Raw genomic sequence first — 19,912 nt, 5'->3', positions numbered from 1 at the left:
TATAAACTTCCCTCTTAGAACTGCTTTTGCTGCATCCCATAGGTTTTGGATCATCATGTTTTTGTTGTCATTTCTCTCTAGGTATTTTTTGATTTCCTCTTTGATTTCTTCAGTGGTCTTTTGGTTATTTAGTAAAGTATTGTTTCGCCTTCTTGTGTTTGTATTTTTTACGTTTTTTCCCCTGTAATTGATTTCTAATGTCATAGCGTTGTGGTCAGAAAAGATGCTTGATATGATTTCAGTTTTCTTAAATTAACCAAGGCTTGATCTCTGACCCAAGATGTGATCTATCCTGGAGAATGTTCCCTGTTCACTTGAGAAGGAAGTGTAATCTGCTGTTTTTGGATGGAATGTCTTATAAATATCAATTAAATCTATCTGGTCTATTGTGTCATTTAAAGCTTGTGTTTCCTTTTTAATTTTCTGTCTGGATGATCTGTCCATGGGTGTAAATGAGGTGTTAAAGTCCCCCACTATTATTGTGATACTGTCAGTTTCCTCTTTTATAGCTGTTAGCATTTGCCTTATGTATTGAGGTGCTCTTATGTTGGGTGCATATATATTTATAATTGTTATATCTTCTTCTTGGATTGATCCCTTGGTCATTATGTAGTGTCCTTCCTTGTCTCTTGTAACATTGTTTTAAAGTCTATTTGATCTGATATGAGTATTGCTATTCCAGCTTTCTTTTGATTTCCATTTGCATGGAATATCTTTTTCCATCCGCTCACCTTCAGTCTGTATGTGTCCCTAAGTCTGAAGTGGGTCTCCTGTGGACAGCATATATATGGGTCTTGTTTTCGTATCCATTCAGCCAGCCTGTGCCTTTTGGTTGGAGCATTTAATCCATTCACATTTAAGGTAATTATCAATATGTATGTTCCTATTACCATTTTCTTAATTGTTTTGTTTTTGTTTTTGTAGGTCCTTCTCTTGTGTTTCCCACTTAGAGAAGTTCCTTTAGCATTTGTTGTAGAGCTGATTTGGTGGTGCTGACTTCTCTTAGCTTTTGCTTGTCTGTAAAGCTTTTGATTTCGCCATCGAATCTGAATGAGCTCCTTGCCGGGTACAGTAATCTTGGTTGTAGGTTCTTCCCTTTCATCACTTTAAATATATCATGCCACTCCCTTCTGGCTTGTAGAGATTCTGCTGAGAAATCAGCCATTAACCTTATGGGAGTTCCCTTGTATGTTATTTGTCATTTTTCCCTTGTTGCTTTTAATAATTTTTGTCTTTAATTTTTGTCAATTTGATTACCTTGTGTCTTGGTGTGTTTCTCCTTGGGATTATCCTGCCTGGGTCTCTCTGTGCTTCCTGGACCTGGGTGGCTATTTCCTTTCCCATGTTAGGGAAGTTTTCAACTATAATCTCTTCAAATATTTTCTTGGGTCCTTTCTCTCTCTCGTCTTCTGGGACCCCTATAATGTGAATGTTGGTGCATTTAATGTTGTCCCAGAGGTCTCTTAGGCTGTCTTCATTTCCTTTCATTCTTTTTTCTTTAGTCTGTTGCATGGCAGTGAATTCCACCATTCTGTCTTCCAGGTCACTTATCCATTCTTCTGCCTCAGTTATTCTGCCATTGATTCCTTCTAGTGTATTTTTCATTTCAGTTATTGTATTGTTCATCTCTGTTTGTTCTTTACTTCTTCTAGGTGTTTGTTCTCTCGATCTTTGCCTCCATTGTTTTTCCAAGGTCGTGGATCATCTTCACTATCATTATTCTGAATTCTTTTTCTGGAAGATTGCCTATCTCCACTTCATTTAGTTGTTTTTCTGGGGTTTTTATCTTGTTCCTTCATCTGGTACATAGTCCTCTGCCTTTTCATTTTGTCTTTCTGTGAGTGTGGTTTTTGTTCCACAGGCTGCAGGATTGTAGTTCTTCTTGCTTCTGCTGTCTGCCCTCTGGTGGATGAGGCTATCTAAGAGGCTTGTGCAAGCTTCCTGATGGGAGGGACTGGTGGTAGGTAGAGCTGGCTGTTGCTCTGGTGGGCAGAGCTCAGTAAAACTTTAATCCACTTGTTTGCTGATGGATGGGGATGAGTTCCCTCCCTGTTGGTTGTTTGGCCTGAGGTGACCCAGCACTGGAGCCTACTGGGCTCTTTGGTGGGCCTAATGGCGGACTCCAGTAGGGCTTATGCCAAGCGCAGTACTTCCCAGAACTTCTGCTGCCAGTGTCATTGTCGTCACGGTGAGCCTCAGCCACCCCCGCCTCTGCAGGAGACCCTCCAACAGTACCAGGTAGGTCTGGTTCACTCTCCTGTGGGGTCACTGCTCCTTCCCCTGGGTCCCAGTGCACACACTACTTTGTGTGTGCCCTCCAAGAGTGGAGTCTCTGTTTCCCCCAGTCCTGTCGAAGTCCTGCAATCAAATTCTGCTAGTCTTCAAAGTCTGATTCTCTGGGAATTCCTCCTCCGGTTGCCAGACCCCCAGGTTGGGAAGCCTGACGTGGGACTCAGAAACTTCACTCCAGTGGGTGGACTTCTGTGGTGTAATTGTTCTCCAGTTTGTGAGTTACCCACCCAGCGGTTATGGGACTTGATTTTATTGCACTTGCACCCCTCCTGCCATCTCACTGCAGCTGCTCATTTGTCTTTGGGTGTGGGGTATCTTTTTTGGTGAGTTCCAGTGTCTTCCTGTCGATGATTGTTCAGCAGTTAGTTGTGGTTCTGGTGTTCTCCAAGAGGGAGTGAGTGCACATCCTTCTAGTCTGCCATCTTGAACCAATCTTTGGGATCATTTAATGGGTCTCCTTAAGATGATGAAGTCTCACTATGTCAATGGCAATTAATTTATAATTGTGCTGGCCATTCATTTAATAATCTTTACTGTAATTTTATAGGATAGCACTTTTAAGTATCATTGTCAGATTTTTCATTTCATTCGTTATATATTTGATGCGAATTTGACATAGTTATCCATTTGTTTGATTCTTGCATATAAAAGGTGAAGAACTGTATCCAGCAGTTATGTAAAATTGTTCTTCCTAGGAAAAGCTAGGGATGTTTCTTCATTTTACTAAGGAATTTGATTTTTTTTGATACTTGAGCACCATTCAGATTCTGAAAACTTTGCAGTGAAGAGAATTGAAACTCAAATTTTGAACCTTGAACACGTGATTCATCTTAAACTGACAAGGTTCTTAAAGGTAAGAGAGGATGCCTTTTTGTTTTCCTTCCAAGTGATGTTGTTAACACACTGAATATGTTACTCTATATATAGAAGTGGCTGGTCGATGATTGTTCAGCAGTTAGTTGTGGTTCTGGTGTTCTCCAAGAGGGAGTGAGTGCACATCCTTCTAGTCTGCCATCTTGAACCAATCTTTGGGATCATTTAATGGGTCTCCTTAAGATGATGAAGTCTCACTATGTCAATGGCAATTAATTTATAATTGTGCTGGCCATTCATTTAATAATCTTTACTGTAATTTTATAGGATAGCACTTTTAAGTATCATTGTCAGATTTTTCATTTCATTCGTTATATATTTGATGCGAATTTGACATAGTTATCCATTTGTTTGATTCTTGCATATAAAAGGTGAAGAACTGTATCCAGCAGTTATGTAAAATTGTTCTTCCTAGGAAAAGCTAGGGATGTTTCTTCATTTTACTAAGGAATTTGATTTTTTTTGATACTTGAGCACCATTCAGATTCTGAAAACTTTGCAGTGAAGAGAATTGAAACTCAAATTTTGAACCTTGAACACGTGATTCATCTTAAACTGACAAGGTTCTTAAAGGTAAGAGAGGATGCCTTTTTGTTTTCCTTCCAAGTGATGTTGTTAACACACTGAATATGTTACTCTATATATAGAAGTGGCTGCATTCTATTTGGTGCTTTATCAGCTTACATTTGAAAGACTACTTGTTAACATGTTATAACGATCTTTTTGACCTAAGACAGTTCATGTGGTCGTTTTTTGTGTGTGTGTTTTTGTTTTTAGTATTTTTTTTAATTGTAAAATACATATAACATAAAATTTGCTGTTTTTACACTTTGTAAGTATACAGTTCAGTGGCATTAATTATTACATTCACAGTGTTGTAAAGCAATTAACACAATCCGAGCTCCAAAATTTTTCATCACTCCAAACAGAAACTTTGTACCCACTACGATTTAACCCCCACCCTCCCACGTTTTCCCCTTTCCTCAGCTCTTGGGTAACCTCTCATATATTGTGGATTGGCCAAAAAGTTCAGTTGGGTTTTTCTGTAAGATGTTATACAGAAAATCCTGAATGAAGTTTTTGGCCAATCCAATACTTTTTGTCTCTATGAATTTGCTTATTCTAGATATTTCATGTAAGTGGAATCATACCACACTTGTTGTTTTGTGTCTGGCTTATTTCACCTGCATAATGTTTTCAAGGTTCATCCATGTTGTAGCATGTGTCAGAACTTCATTTGTTTTCATGCCTGAATAACGTTGTATGACTATACATTTGCTTATCCATTCATCTGTTGATAGACACTGGTTTTTTCCATTTTTGGCTGTTGTAAATAATGTCACTATGAACTGGTATACCAGCATCTGTTTGAGCCCTTGTTTTCAATTCTTTGGGTTTTATATACCTAGGAGTGGAATTGTTGGGTCAGTTAGTAATTTTATGTTTAACTTTTTGTGGAACCGCCAAACTGTTTTCTACAGTGACCGTACCATTTAACATTCTCAGTAGTAATGTATGAGGTCCAGTTTCTCCTTGTTCTTGCTTTTTAAATTTTCTCCCATTATATTCATTCTAATAGCTGTGAAGTGGTGTCTCATTGTGGTTTTGATTTGCATTTTCCTAGTGACTGGGTGTTAAGCAGCTTTTCCATGTGTTTACTGGCCATTTGTATATCTGCTTTAGAGAAATGTCTATTCAAGTCCTTTGCCCTTTTTAAAATTTGGTTGGATGTCTTTTTGTTGTTGAGTTGTAGGAGTTCTTTATATATTCTAGATTAGACCCTTATGAGGTAGGTATATGAGTTGTAATTATTTTCTCCTCTGGGTTGTGTTCACTTTCTTGATGGTGTCCTATTGATATACACAAGTTTTTAATTTTAATGAAGTCCGGTTTATTTTTTTGTTGCCTCTGGTGTTAGTGGCATATTTAAGTTGCTATTGCCAAATCCAAGAACATGAATATTTTCCTGTTTTAAGAGTTTTATAGTTTTAGTGCTTACATTTAGGGCCTTGATCCATTTTGAATTAATTTTTGTCTGTGGTGTAAAGTGAGTGTCCAACTTTATTCTTTTGCATATGAGTATGTAGTTTTCCTAGCCCTACTTGTTGAAAGAACTGTCTTTTTCCCACTGGATGGTCTTGGCATCCATGTTGAAAATCAGTTGACCATAGGTATGAGGGTTTATTTCAGGGCTCTCAATTCTGTTCTCTCAGTCTACATCTCTGTCCTTCTGCCAGTACCACAATGTTTTAATTAATTGTAGCTTTATAAGTTTTGAAATCAAGAAGTGTAAGTCCTCCTCCTTTGTTTTTCTTTTTCAAGATTGTTTTGTATATTCAAGGTTCCTTGAAATTCCATGTAAATTTTAGGATGGGATTTTCTATTTCTGGGGAAAATAAGTTTCTTTGGGATTGTGATAGGAATTGCATTGAATTGGTAGATCACTCTCGGTAGTATTGTGATCTTAACAATATTAAGTGCTCTAATCCATGAATGCGGGATGGCTTTAATTTCTTGATATTATTTGTAGCGAAAAGAATAAATGGTAATTTAGTTTTTCCCATTCTCCTTACCTCCCTATCTCAGTACAGAATGACAGATAGAACTTCAGATTTAAGAGATCACAGGACCACTTTTCAAATCCATTCCCTTCCACCCAACTCAACCTCAATAAGTATATTTGTTTCCTTAAATATCTGTTTAAGATTTATATATACATAGTGTATTTCGATGTGCAATATTTAAGCTAAATAACAATTCATTTTCCAACTTACACCCTATAGGATGGTGGAATTTGGATCATCCCAAGTAAATGGAAGTAAACCAATCCACTTGCCTCTTCACACCTTTTATCACAAAGTATTTATTGAACAAAAATAACAGTAAAAATGATACATATATGAAAGTTGAATGAAGATTTGCAGTCTTAGAAAAGATGTGTACAAAGAGACCAACATCTAGGTTATAGTTCTATAAAACTTTACCATAGCGTTTTAACACTGACCAAGCAAACATATAAAAAGGGGAAAACAAAGTTATTTCTTATGTTTTTTGAAACCTAGTTTCTGACTAAAATAATTGTTTAAAAAAACAAACCAACCAACCCAACACACAGAATGAGTCAGAGCTATAAGTGTTATACTTCAATACCTCCAGTTCTCTATTTGTGTTACAGTGAGTTTTTTGATCCATCAAAGATTATTGTATTTTTCTATTTCTAATAAGTGGAGCTAGTATGTTAATCATAGTATTTGGAGGAAGGGAGTACAAGAATGAGATTTACATTCAACATTTACATTTAAAATAATTTTTGGTTGAGGTTTTTGCACATTGACTTAGTTTCTCTGTAAGAATCTTGAATTTGAGGTGTGCTCTTATCTGACAAAACAGGGGTTTTTTTAATGCTCTTTTTTTGTTTTTTTCTACCTAACATACAGTTTTGGACCAGTAGTTACCTATAGCTAGGCATGGGGAACTAGAACTGGACTGAGCACCAATCATTGTTCTACGTTTAATGAACTATGTAGCCTTAGGCAACTCCCACTTCTCCTGTGCAGTTGTCCTTACCTGGAAATGGTGGTTGGATGCATTCTCAAAGGCCTCTTCTAACATTTTATGTTTGGTGAATACCAGTCCCCTGGACCAGCTCTTTTATTTTAAATGTACAGAATTATCCTTAGCCTATACGGGAGTGACAGTAGTGTCTCTTTGGAGATTTTGGAACCAGGCCCATTATTTTATATTCAAAGATGCATATTGGAGTGTTTGGATTTTTTTCCCCAGATAAGGGCATACATCCCCAAACACAGAGATGCTCAATTCCAATTGAAAATCTCAAGCTTTGTAAGTGTCAAAATAAAATTTTAGATTTCCCGAAAATTCAAGAAATATTTCTTTTGGCAACCTTTATTTTTTACCCTTTCTCATAATCCCTGCCATTTAATGCCTCATTTGGATCAATGACCTCATTTGGATCAATGAATTATTTAGCCACATTTCATATTGGTTTCTGTTATAGTTAAGGATGATAATTAACTTAATCTTGAATTGAAAGCACTGGGCACTTTCCAGTTCTTTTATCTTATATTAGAACTTTACTACTTCATATACATACAGAATGGCACTGTAGACTGGTGCCTGCTGATTTTTTGAAGGAACAGAAAATGTTTCTATTATCACTGCTCTAAACTACACTGCACAAAAGAATTTACTGCTGAGTATTCCAAATTGTTATGTAATCAGTTCAGTTCCACAATGATGAGGTTCCTGAAGAATTTTATATTTCTTTTATCAGTTTTCCTTCATTCTCACCATAAACAGTAATACATAAAGCAGTGTATCCTACACCTCTCAATTTCCACAAGTAAGGCTGTACCTATACACATGAAGACACCTGGTGTTACAAAATTGTTTGTTATTTGTATTCATCACCAGTCTGTGAACTTCTTCCAAAGCATAGGATTTTTAAATGTTAATTTTAGTTCCTGGGGTTTAGAGAAACCCTAACATAATGATACAGTAAATGCATCAGAGAGGTATGATTCTCTGGAAAACTGGGAGAACGAGGTTAATTTTTTTAAACAAGAATGTGCTAAACAAGAATGTGCTAAACTAGGAAATATTCCAGGGGCACGGATAGAGTGAACTTTATATAGCTTTTCCATCTCAGGTTTTTGTTTGGAAGGAGTCTAAAAGATTGTAAACAGGAAGCTAGCCTTTCAACATTCATGTCTCAAAAAAATGCACTTTAGAATATTTTCTTTTATGAAAGTTTGTCTAAATATGGCTTAGTTTTTTCTTATAAAAACATTACTTGGACATTATATTCACTGAATTTCAGTTCAAAAGCGGTTCTAAGGCAATTCTCATACAGTTGAAAGCAAAAAAGAAAAATATGAATCTGCTTTCATATTGCCTACTTGTGAAAAATAATGAAATTCTACTAGAGAGCTGTTTGATACTAATTTTTGTCTTTCAAACAATTTCTCTTAATACTAAAAAATATATAAATCATTTACATTAAACTAAATGAAAAGGAAGGCACAGCTGGTTATAGTGTATATAAGCACAGTTCAGCATATGCAGAATTAAAGAGGAAAAAAGCTTCACATCCTTATTAGTTACATTGAAAACCATTAAGAAAAGTTCTTCACTGTCAACAGTGTTCAACACTTAAGAGCTAAGAAGATATAAAAACAAAAACATTAAAATTCACTTAATGCAAAACAGATTTTCATATATACTTGAATATAAAAGTTTTTTAAATGCTAACATAAATCTAGACCATCCATGTTATGAAAAGTGCAAACCAAATTAACAGACGGGTTTCACAACGTCCTTCTCACGACACAGGTAAACTAGCCCATGGGGACAAATTTGTTTCATCAGTTAATGAGTCTTTAATTGTGGCCAGATGTCATCAGGATTTCTGAGAGTTCGAAGAAAGCAGTACTGGAGAAGCAGCTCTGTCCAGACTGGGGATTGGCACTGGCATGTGGCCATTAAGCAGTGTAGGGAACTGTAGTGGACAAAAGATTTTTTAAAATAGTTATTGCAAATCCGTTGGGAAGACCTGAGTTCTTTACATTCCTAGACAGACCATAGTGGATCAGTTGTCTCATCACCCCTGTGATTGATAGAGGTCAGTTGCCAATAATTTTACAGAATGTGTGACTGGAAGATGACAATGAAATCAAGGTTACATACAGCAAACAGAGGCTAAGGCTTAGAAAATGTCCCTAATTATTTTATGTGCCTAGGCTACTAGAAAAAAATATGTACTTTATATGTTGCTAAAGTATGTTCTAATACTATTTCTAAAAGATTCCAATCTACTCAGAATGATAATTTGCTTTAAATATTAAGAAAAATTAATTTTGAAAACCAGGAAATTGACTCCTTGCATGTAAATCAGTAACTTCTCATACTGTATTTTGAAATTGGCTATCAGTTTTCCAGAGTACTACAGTGATGCTTCTCGGTAACTGTTAAAAATGAGGAAGGTTCTTATCCTTAAAGAAGATATTATTTTCTAAATCTTTTAAGTATTCTTTCTAATTAAAATGATAAACAATATCAAACTGAGTAGAGCGATCACCCATAAGTGCCAAAACTTAAAGACTAAAGTTAATTTCTGTCTTGTTGGTAACTAGGATGATAAATAGGACAAAGGTATATGATTTGATACCTTTCAGGTCTAAAATACAGCAGCTATACTCCCATTTAATTTTAATGAAATAATTAAAGACCTCCTTTTAAAACTGTTGGAAACTAGGTTTTCATTGTCTAGGATGATATGCGTCACAATGCTCCTCTCCTGGGCTGTCTTCTAGTTTAATTCGTATTTAGTCTAGATAAGCTAAATGTTAAACTTCACTTCATCAGTATCAAACTACAGATCCAGGCATGTGTTAGAAGTACAATATTTGTAGAAGTAAATGTATTTTTGCAATTTTCAGACTATTTCAGTAACTGTTATGTGTCTCGTCCCTTACAGTTTATCAGTGGTTGTCATTTCATTTGATATCTAGAGCCTATAAAAGTTCGGTTATCCCCATTTTATGGATGAGAAAACAGATTTCAGTTAAGTTCTGATTGGCTAAAGGTCATAGCTTATAAGCAGTGAAGCCAAGTTTAAACTCTGATTGAAAGATACTGTGCTTTCTGTACCAAACTGCCCAACTTATTTTTGTCAGGGGTTGGGGGATGGTGCTCTTTAATTACTATTTCAGTTTCTTTAATGGTTATATTCAAGGTTTTTGTTTCTTTCCTGACACTTGGAATTTTAATGTTACATAGAATTTTATCCATTTCAGCTGGGTTATCAAATCTATTTGCATTTAGCTTATACTCTTTTTATTTAAGGCGTGCTCCTAACCACTATTCCCATTGATTAAGAGTGAACATTAGAAGAAGAGCAGATTTTGAATGTTCATTCTTTGAGTTTATTTACATCTTCTCTGTTTTTGTCCATCTTATTGGTGTTTTTAAAAGAATCAGCTTTTGGTTTTGTTACTGATTTCTGTACTGTGCTCTTTATTTCTATATACTCAGTTGTCATAGTTTCTCCTGGTTAGCCTGGCTTTTCTGACATATTTCATAATCCTCTTTATTGCCCCCCCCCCCCCCAGATCATCCACACACAGTCCCTTTTCTTAAATTACAGCATTCCCCAACTTTTGTCCTCAGCTTCTGACATATTTCATAATCCTCTTTATTGCCCCCCCCCCCAGATCATCCACACACAGTCCCTTTTCTTAAATTACAGCATTCCCCAACTTTTGTCCTCAGCCTTCCTTTCTCCTATACTGGACTCAACAAACATTTCCTCATGTCAGTTAGATAGCCCCACCAATGCCTCTCTTCCCCACTCACTCTTAAGTCAGTAAGAGTGGTGGTAAGGAGCTCGACCCTAAACATGAATCAGGGCTCTGCCACTTATTAACATGTGATCTTGGGTAAGTTGAGCAACATCTCTGGGCCTTAGTTATCTTTTCTTTTTCTTGTGAAATTGGTTATCTTTTCAAATAGAACTCTTGGGACTATTAAATAAGAAGCCATGAAAAAGTGTGCTTAGAGCAATGTCTGGTATACAGCAGCCCTCAAAAAAATGGTAACTGCTGTTATCAGTAGCATTCCCAGTCTTTTAATCACTTAGTAATCCTTGCCTCTTCCTAATTTTCACTACCTACTTACTCCTTACACTCAACTAAGTCATCCTCTCAATTTTACCTCTGGAATGTCTTCTAAATATATTCCTGTTTTCACTGTTCTTATCTAAAAGATGATTCTTCCCTCAGAATTTGGAATAGTATCAATTTCCTCATGTTTTCCTGCCCCTGACGCTTTCTGCTTTCTCTTCTGTCCTCTCCACACTGTGACATCAGCACTGTCTTTCTAAAATAGAGATGTTATGCTATTTCCAGCTTAAAAAGCCTTCCGGTTATCACTTAACAACTCCTTGGAATACTATTCAAATCCCACAGCTGCTTTTCCAACCAGTCTCCTATCACCCAGTTCTTTCCAGAACAGACTATGTACTTTCATATCCAAATGATGCAGATCTATTCATTTAGAATATACTTTGCCAAAATCCTGTCCCTTCTTCCTAGCTCAGGTGACACTTCTGCCTTGGAGCCTCTGTCCAGTCCCCAGCTGGAAAGAGCTACTCCTATTGGGTTCCTGTAGCACTGTGTTTCACACATCTATTATTCACATATTGTATATCCCTACAGTCCCTGCCTCAGAGCACTGCAAATATTTGCTGGGTTAGATGTGTTGAATTAAAAATTACAGAAAACATTCTCAATTGAAAATTACCTTGTTTCAAGATATAGCTGTACCGACTAGGTGTATTCCAAATCTGATCAAAATCTGTTTCAAAAGTGGAACAGACATCCTAAAGACAAGCTTAAAATGCTAAACGGTCCAACTGTAACCCATCTCTATTTATAAATCAAGGTTGTATATTTAGATTTAGCACAATGTCTTTGGCATCTCTCTCTTCACTAAAACGTGTCTAGATTCCAAAGCATACCTCTTCTAGAAAGGGTAATATAGTATCTTCACTCTCCTTCCCTTAAAATTTTCAGTATCTGCTCTCACTTACTATAGTGATATCAGGGAACCTTCTGTGCCAAAACCCCTCAGCTCTGTCAACTGTTACCCTAAGGATTCTGATCTTTTCTAATCATCATAGCAGGAAATCTGCCAGCATCATTTAAAACTTACTATAGGCCAAGTCTAATTTGTTTCCTCCTCTAACACGTTCACATAGCATATGTGATAGAGGCTTGCTATTTTTAAAGAAACTTATTTTCATTAGTTTAAAAAGGGGTACTGTTGATAGTAATCTGAATTTTGAAACCCATCATTTGAAATGTCTAATTATTAAAAATCAAATTCTTCTTCTTTTTCTTACCATGTTGTTTACCATTTTCAAAACTGCTAATTTCAGCTTTCACCAGCTCAATGCTCTTATCATAGGAAGAGTAATAATACTTTAAAAGGTACATAATTGTTTTTCCTTAGTCTCATGGATCCCAATCCCAAAAAGAGGGCCCAAGGCCATGCGACCTGTCAGCCATCCAAACCTGGTTGCACTTTCCTTTTCAGGAATTGTGTTTTGCATGGTTCCAGGAGAGAGGACAGGTCCAGTTTGTGAAATCAAAATTCTGAGCAGGTAGCCTTTAAATGCAGCATTTCTTCTGCAGAATTCTAAATGTCAATTAGGAACCACTGGTCCGCAGTGGTTCTCAAAGTGTGGTTCCTGGAGCAGCAGCATCACTAGGAACTTGAATGAAAGAACGTTTTTATCAGGCATCCCATCCTAGACCTTCTGAATCAGAAACTGTGGGCGTGGGGCTCAGCAACCTGCATTCTAACACACCCTCCCGCTGATTCTGCTGCACGTTAACTTTGAGAACCACTGGTCTGCAGTAGTGACTGAAGGGGAGGGATATGCCTATCTCCCAATTCCCAGAGCTCCTGATAGCCTACTAATGTGTAGAATCACTATGGACATGAACCACTGCTCCTGTTGGGAGTAACGGGCTGGAAAAGGTTTAGCGTCTAAGGCAAGAGATCTCAAAGAACTCCCAACCAATAGTTCTCCATGGCTTCCTTTGGAGGTCACCAAGCCCTGCACCAATCAGGTGGCAGAATTCCCAGTAAGGAGGGAAGTAAGAGTCCGTTCATTATTCACAAGTGTCTAGGGAAGCCTAGAGAGGCCCTGTGTTAGGTTCTAGGATTAGAGTAGAGTAGTATTACAGTCCCTACCGCCATGGAGCTGACTGTACGTATGCACCATACAACTAACTCCTTTCCACTCTACTCTGGAACTCTGCTGCTCCCATCTGGAGACTTCCAGGAAATAAGGTCTGTTAGTTCCCCCACCAAAAGATTACTAATCTAAAACTGGCCTAATACTGCACTTGCTCGCTGGTTTTTGCTCACTATTTCTAGTTTCTGTTTCCTTGCCTGAGTTAAAATGGCTAAGAATCACCACGTGGGCTGTGCATGACCATATCCTCAATTTCTTGTGCTGAGAAGAAGGGCCAGGAAGAGAAACCTGATTACTCCAGGGATATAGTCACATCATGACACCCTACCTCAACCCTATTAGGAAACCAGAGAAGCAAGATAGTAATCAAAACCTCTTGAGCTCCACCCTTCTCCCAATGAGACCTTAAATACCAGCATGTACAGCCCATGGCACAGGGGTAGATATTAAACTTGACGAGCAAAATGAACAACTCAGAAAAGCACTGGAGGCCTGATCTTTTTAACACTTAACTTTCTTAGACATCTCTTGATGAATTCTAAGGCATCCATTCCTTAGTCAGCCAGTGATACTTACTGAACATCGTTCTGTGTACCAAGAAATATGCTAGATGCCAGGCGCACACCACAGCAAACAAGATGGCCTCTTGAGGGCCCACAGTTCAGTGGGGAGACTGCCAGACGAATACAAAGTGGCAAGCGCTAGATGCAACGAAAGCAAAAGAACTACAACTAACTTGGGGTAAGCCATGTTGGGGGGCGGGGGCAGACGTGAGATGCAGGGTGAATGAGACAGACCAGGCTAGAATCGGGTCAAGAGGGGGTTTGTACTTTATCCAGTTTTGCTTCATTCCTGTCCCTAGGATCCCTTCTATACTACATTCACATATTCAAACAGTAACATCTTGGTCAGTGAGTAATCTTTGGGTCTCCAAGAGGAAATACTGATTTCCACACGATAGCAAGTGATGCTACTGCAGGATTCTAGTGTGGGAATGATTAATGAATGTGCTTACCTAGTACAGGGAGTTTTACAGGCTAAAACAGCAGAGGCTTAATTCATTTTTAACCAATATGACCTGGAAGCTTTTTTTTTTTTTTTTTTTTTGGAACAAGAACTTGATTCTGATTCATAGAATCATGCAGGTAACTTTTCTATTACAGTTTGGAGAAGCTGTTCACTATATTTCAATTTAGTTTGTGATGTCACTACATTGACTAATAGATTAGTATTTTAAAGTCTTTTATGAGATTTTATAAAATACAATTAAAAAATTTTTTTTCCTTAATAAGTTTCCAGTTTTCATAGTCAGTGAAATATCCAAAACACTTCAAGAACTGACTGTTCTATTTATGGGTATCTGACATGAGAACTCCACCTCAGTGAAAATACGTGCCTCTGAAGACAGCCTTCTGCAGCCATGTGAACATGAATTCCTTTTGGAAGCTTAAACAGTGAGTTCTGCCCTACATTTAGTGAAAATATTACCTTGCAGGATTTACTGGGGAAACACATCCCTTAGAAATTCCACATTTAAAAGTTTGTTTCCAAATGCTCACCTGGAACAGCGTGTTTGGCCCTTGCAGCCGGGCAGGACTCAGCGGAGCAACTGGACTAAGGCTGCTCCAGAAGTGTATGCTGGAGAGCAGTGGGCTCGGGGTCAGAAGCAGTCCATTTGGTGTCTGGGAAAGAAGCACATACACAGTTTGTGATACAGGTATCACAGGACGCCAGCTGTGGTCAGTAGTCTGGCCAGGGGCATTAGCCACAAACCAAGAAACAAGCTTCACCATTTTAGGAAAATCTGACAACTCTGTTATTTCTGCAGGGCTGTGCAGCTTAATTTCCTGCAATGCTAACTGTATGAGCAATTTTATAAAGGAAGAAAGTATGGAAACGTTACCTTCCTTAACCATTCTAGTAGAAAACTCAGGTTCCTAGCAACTTTTGTCCAGGTGGTCTTCAATTTGCTCCTCCTCACGCATTAAACAAGATTTGTTGTACAAGTAAATGAGATCCCATGAAAGGGCTTTATTTTTTCTTATCTATATTTTCTTACTTTTCTACAGTGGACATCCATTCCTTTGGCTACACACACACACATTTTTTTAAAGGGCCTCCCACGCCTCACTTTCCATTCCTTTGGCTACACACACACACACACACACACACACACACACTTTTTAGAGGGCCTCCCAATCTTCACTTTCCCTATCAACAGCCCTTTAATACTTCAGGATCTGCTGCTAAAATACCCTGTAGCAGCTTCATCAAAAGCTCTGAACTGGGTTTTCCAGATTTCACTCTGGATATGGAGTTCATGAGAATTCATCTCCCTGGCAATGGTTTGGAGGGGGGAAAAAAAATCCTTTCTTGTCAGATTGGGTATAAAGCCAGAACTCTGGGTTTCCTGGGAGAGTTCCAAGGATTGCATTTGCTTGCATACACGCAGCAGGAGTCCTGGCCTGCAAGCCAGCCAGAGTGCAGAAGAAACAACACTTACCGCCCCAGCTGGCAAGTCTGCATGGCTTTTATTCTCAGCGGAGCCAAACGCCCTGGCCAGGGTGGTTTTGTACCTTTGCTGACTAGGAGGAGCCCCTCGGTGGTTTTGTGATGTCAATAAGGTGCTCTGTGTAAGAAGAACGACAGCAAGGGCGCCAGCATTTCAGATTGCATCATGCTAGATGCTAAAGTGTTCTTTTTTCCCTAGAATTGGCCTTAGCAGCTTCGTTAATTATCCAGAACATTTAGCTTAAACCTAAGTTGAAAGGTCTGCTCTGTTCAGTGGAAAGGAGACAAACATCCAAAGGTTCTCAGACAAGCTGCTGAAAAGACTCAAATTATTTGAGTCTTTGGTTCTACAGCATTTTCTACATATTGAATGACCTATGAGGTTACTAGGATAAATACTTGTTTTGGATAAGTTTCCCGTTTGTTCTAATTCAAGGCAATTTCACAAACTTGCCAGGCCACCTGGCCTAACGGTTCAGGCTTAGCGGTTCCGCATGGGCTCTGCCAGGGTTCCAATCTCAGAACCACTACTTACTAGCTAGGTAACCTTTCTATGCCTCAGTTTCCTAATCTGCGAGACAGGGAGAAAAATGCCTACGTTTTCTACATTACAGGATTGTTAGGAAGAATAAATGATCTATGTAAAGCTCTTAATATGTGCCTAGAGCAAATGCTCAATAAGTGTTCAGGACTGGTATCAGTAATTAATTAAAAGTGTACTTGACGAACTGTATTTCACCTATTCATGGGAGAAATCCTCAACTGTATATGGAAAAGTACTTAATGTTCTGAAACAGACAAATCAACCTAGTCAGCTGGTGCTTTAAGGTTCCTCAGTCATGTTACGGTCAAGTCCACAGCTCAGGTGATCTGAGAACTAGTATTTGCATGTTACTCTGAAGCCAGGTCCCAGCCACAATATGCCACATTAACATTTACTAACCAGTGTGTTCAGGGCCTCCTAGTTTACCTACCAGTGAAAGTCTCACAGCTCTAAAGAGACAGTGAATCTGCTAAACTACAAAACATAGCTAGCTACCTTTCTCCGTGGCCATAAATATATATCCATTTCTTTTTAATCCTCTGAGCAACATATGAGGTGTAGAATATATTTTCATAGTCTAAAATTCATACCCATGTCTGAATTTGAGATGTTTTGCATATTTGTTTCTAAGGGATACAGGATATAATCAGAATACAGTAGCCTTCTGTTTCTCATGTTAAATACATTCGAAATGTCTCCTATAATACATGCAAATAAATACTATATTTTCATAGTCTAAAATTCATACCCATGTCTGAATTTGAGATGTTTTGCATATTTGTTTCTAAGGGATACAGGATATAATCAGAATACAGTAGCCTTCTGTTTCTCATGTTAAATACATTCGAAATGTCTCCTATAATACATGCAAATAAATACTGTAAAATGACTTCATTCACTCCTCTCCCTCCCATCCCTGTTCTGCCTGAAGATCCTGTGGCCGTAGAGAAAAAAACTGGTTGGTTGCTCTTTTAGGGAAAATTCCTATAAAGCCTGGCCTGGGTTATCTCTGGTATCATGTGAACTGACTGTTCCTGGAACTGACTCTCCTATTTACCCCCTCATTTCCAGTCTTGCTGCATCCAAGACCCTATCAACTTAGGTGGCACTCGGCAACTGCCACCTAAAGCAGCCCACCTGCCTCTGGTCTCTCCCTTGCAATCTGTTCTGAGCACTGCCACTGAATCAATCCCCTTAAGACACTGTGTTTAGTTTCAGGGAAAAAAAAGAGTACAACCTCCCTGGCCACAATTCTAGGTTCCCCCATAGCCTAGTTTCATGTGAAAGCCCCCCCTCCCCGCACGCCCCCCTCCCCAGCTTTGGTTGAAGTGTCCTGAGCACCACACAATTCCAACCTACTTGTTCTTCAGCACTCATTCCAGAACTGTCCTGACCACTCAGCCCACGCTCCCCTGGGCTAGAGCCGTTGCACAAGTGATCGCATCTGCTTCTGCAGTTATTAACCAACCATCCCTTGACCATCCCCAAACTCTCTCCTTAGCTCCAACTGCAGCTGGGTGTTTCCTCCTGAATGTCCTGCAGGCTCCTCAAACTCAACACAGCCAAACCGGACCTGTAACCTTTCCCCATGAGTTTCTTTCCTTCCGTGAAACTCATACTCGACTTCTGGCTCTCCCCTAGCACCTCCACACCCATCACCAAGTCCTGTTGGTAGCAGTCCCTGTGTCCCTCAGAGCCATCGCCTTTCGCCTCATGCCACTGTCACAGCCTTAGGTCCTCATTGTCTTTCACCTGGTTTTTTTTTTTGCGGTACGCAGGCCTTTCAATGCTGTGGCCTCTCCCGTTGCGGAGCACAGGCTCTGGACGCGCAGGCTCAGCAACCTTGGCTCACGGGCCCAGCCGCTCCGCGGCATGTGGGATCTTCCCGGACCGGGGCACGAACCCGCGTCCCCTGCATCGGCAGGCGGACTCTCAACCACTGCGCCACGAGGGAAGCCCTCACCTGGAATTTTACAGTCATATCCTAACTGCTTCCAGCCTCTCCCCTCCCTAATCCACGTCATCAGGATGGTTTCTAAAACACAATTCTCACTATGTCACTCAGGCTCCATCTTCCACCACTTCCTTTACCTTTGGAATGTATCCTCCCCTCTTACTGAACTACTTGTTCTGCCCTGATGCACAAGGCTAGTGCACATCTTTATGCTTTGGCTCAAGGTGTTCCTCTGCCTACAATGCCCTCTTCACCCCATGTGCCAGATAAATTGCTGCTGATCCTTTAACACCCTGCCCAAGTGTGATCACCCCTTCCACGAACACCTTTTCAGCACCCTTCGCCATCCCCAAGAAAGTTAATACTTTCCTCCTTAGTATTCCTTTTATACCTAAGAATTCCACTTGTACCGTGTCCGGGATACTATATTAACCAACTTAAGGTAAGTTACGAGTTCCCTCCCAACTAACAGGGACTATCTAATTCACGTTTGTACCCCCAGCTCCAAGCAAAGCCCGGACACATGATAGGTGCTCAATCTGGGTTTGTTGAATCGAACTACATGTTCTTTCCCCATTCTGTTCCTAAGGTACTTCTCTGCACTGTGTATTTGGCTCTTGCCGTGTGCATGTCTTGTCATGGCTAGGTCCTAAGGTCATAAAAATAGGCACTTGTACTTTTGGTGTCCTTCCTGTGATTTGCCAAAAATGCTAAATAATTACTTGTTGATAGATTCTAACAGGAATTTTTGTTTCCCTTGACTTAACACCTTCAGCAGCTATTAATTTCCCATCAAAACAGGTCTAATTCCTCAGTGAGTTCCCAGGGCCCTCTATAATTTCACACCACCCCACGTTATATATTGCCCTTATTCTTTACCTATTGGACAGCAAGCTTGTAAGCTCATGAGAACAGGAACTGTGTCTGTCTTGCTCACCTCTGTATCTCCAGGTGCCTAGCCGATGGTTGGGCAGGTTGTAGCAACAAACATCTCTAATCTTAATCTCCCATGGATGCCAACAGAATCCATGACAGTGCCATTTTGTGGTTAAAAAAATCCTCAAAAGGTTGACAGTGAACCTCTGGAAACTCCTAGAGTTGTCTGAATTCAAATAAAAACATGGTTTTAAGAACTTCCAAAAAGAAGTCGTGTCACACAGAAGTTTGTATAGCACTGAATGTGCTGATCTGAAGGAAAAGAGGACAAAGAGGAGAATTCCCTATTGGTCCAGGGTAGCTATGGTAAGAGTTAGGGGGGGAAATAGAATAAGGGTAGAACTGGGGAGAAGTCGGCAGATCCACAAAGGATCTACAGAAAAGACGGGTCCCAGGGTGGAAAGAGGGAGGGCGCGATCACACTTTGCTCATCTCAGGCAATCCAGAGCTGGGAGAAGCAAGAACCTTCAGCTGGGGTGTCAAGTCACCCAAAAGTCTACCAATGACATCCTCCACTGAACAGACCTCCTAAAAGGACATCCCTCTTCTGTAGGGCCAGTATGGAGAAAGCTGCAGGCTGAGCTAGGGCAGTGTTACGGAGTGGGATGAAGGGGAAAAAAAAACAAACTTACTTCCTTTTGTGATCATGGCAAAAGAGACAATAAGGTTGGAAACCACTCCAGAGCTGAGCCGGGATGCAGTCTACCCAATGGCTCCTCACCACACGCATCCATTTTACTGCCAATTCTCGCCTTATGATCTGGGCTCAAGGTTGTCACATCCATCAGTAAATGCAGGAAGGAGGTTTTAGCATTTCAGTCCTCAGCAAGCTGTCTCTACTCAGTTAGTGTTAACCCAAAGCCGCTATTAATAAAACAGCCCGGGGCGGGCTTCCCTGGTGGCGCAGTGGTTGAGAGTCCGCCTGCCGATGCAGGGGACACGGGTTCGTGCCCCGGTCCGGGAAGATCCCACATGCCGCGGAGCAGCTGGGCCCGTGGGCCATGGCCGCCGAGCCTGCGCG

General features: G+C 39.7%; 1 protein-coding gene across 2 annotated transcripts in view; it reads right to left on the bottom strand.

The window, feature by feature from the left end:
- Positions 1-7,757: 7,757 nt before the first annotated feature.
- Positions 7,758-19,912, bottom strand: part of ELK3 (ETS transcription factor ELK3) — a 17,432-nt gene continuing 5,277 nt past the window's right edge. Inside the window, exons 2-4 of one of the 2 annotated variants that reach the window (XM_024127455.1) lie at positions 15,450-15,575; positions 14,506-14,628; positions 7,758-8,683 (exon numbers count right to left, since the gene is read on the bottom strand). In XM_024127455.1, coding sequence (XP_023983223.1) covers positions 8,585-8,683; positions 14,506-14,628; positions 15,450-15,575 — 348 coding nt within the window. In that variant the 3' untranslated portion in view covers positions 7,758-8,584. The remainder of the gene's footprint in view (positions 8,684-14,505; positions 14,629-15,449; positions 15,576-19,912) is intronic. The other variant, XM_024127456.1, reaches the window with a different exon arrangement.

The sequence above is a fragment of the Physeter macrocephalus genome, chromosome 6 (genome assembly GCF_002837175.3).
Source record: "Physeter macrocephalus isolate SW-GA chromosome 6, ASM283717v5, whole genome shotgun sequence".
Lineage (NCBI taxonomy): Eukaryota > Metazoa > Chordata > Mammalia > Artiodactyla > Physeteridae > Physeter > Physeter macrocephalus.
This window is presented reverse-complemented; position numbering and strand designations above follow the sequence as displayed.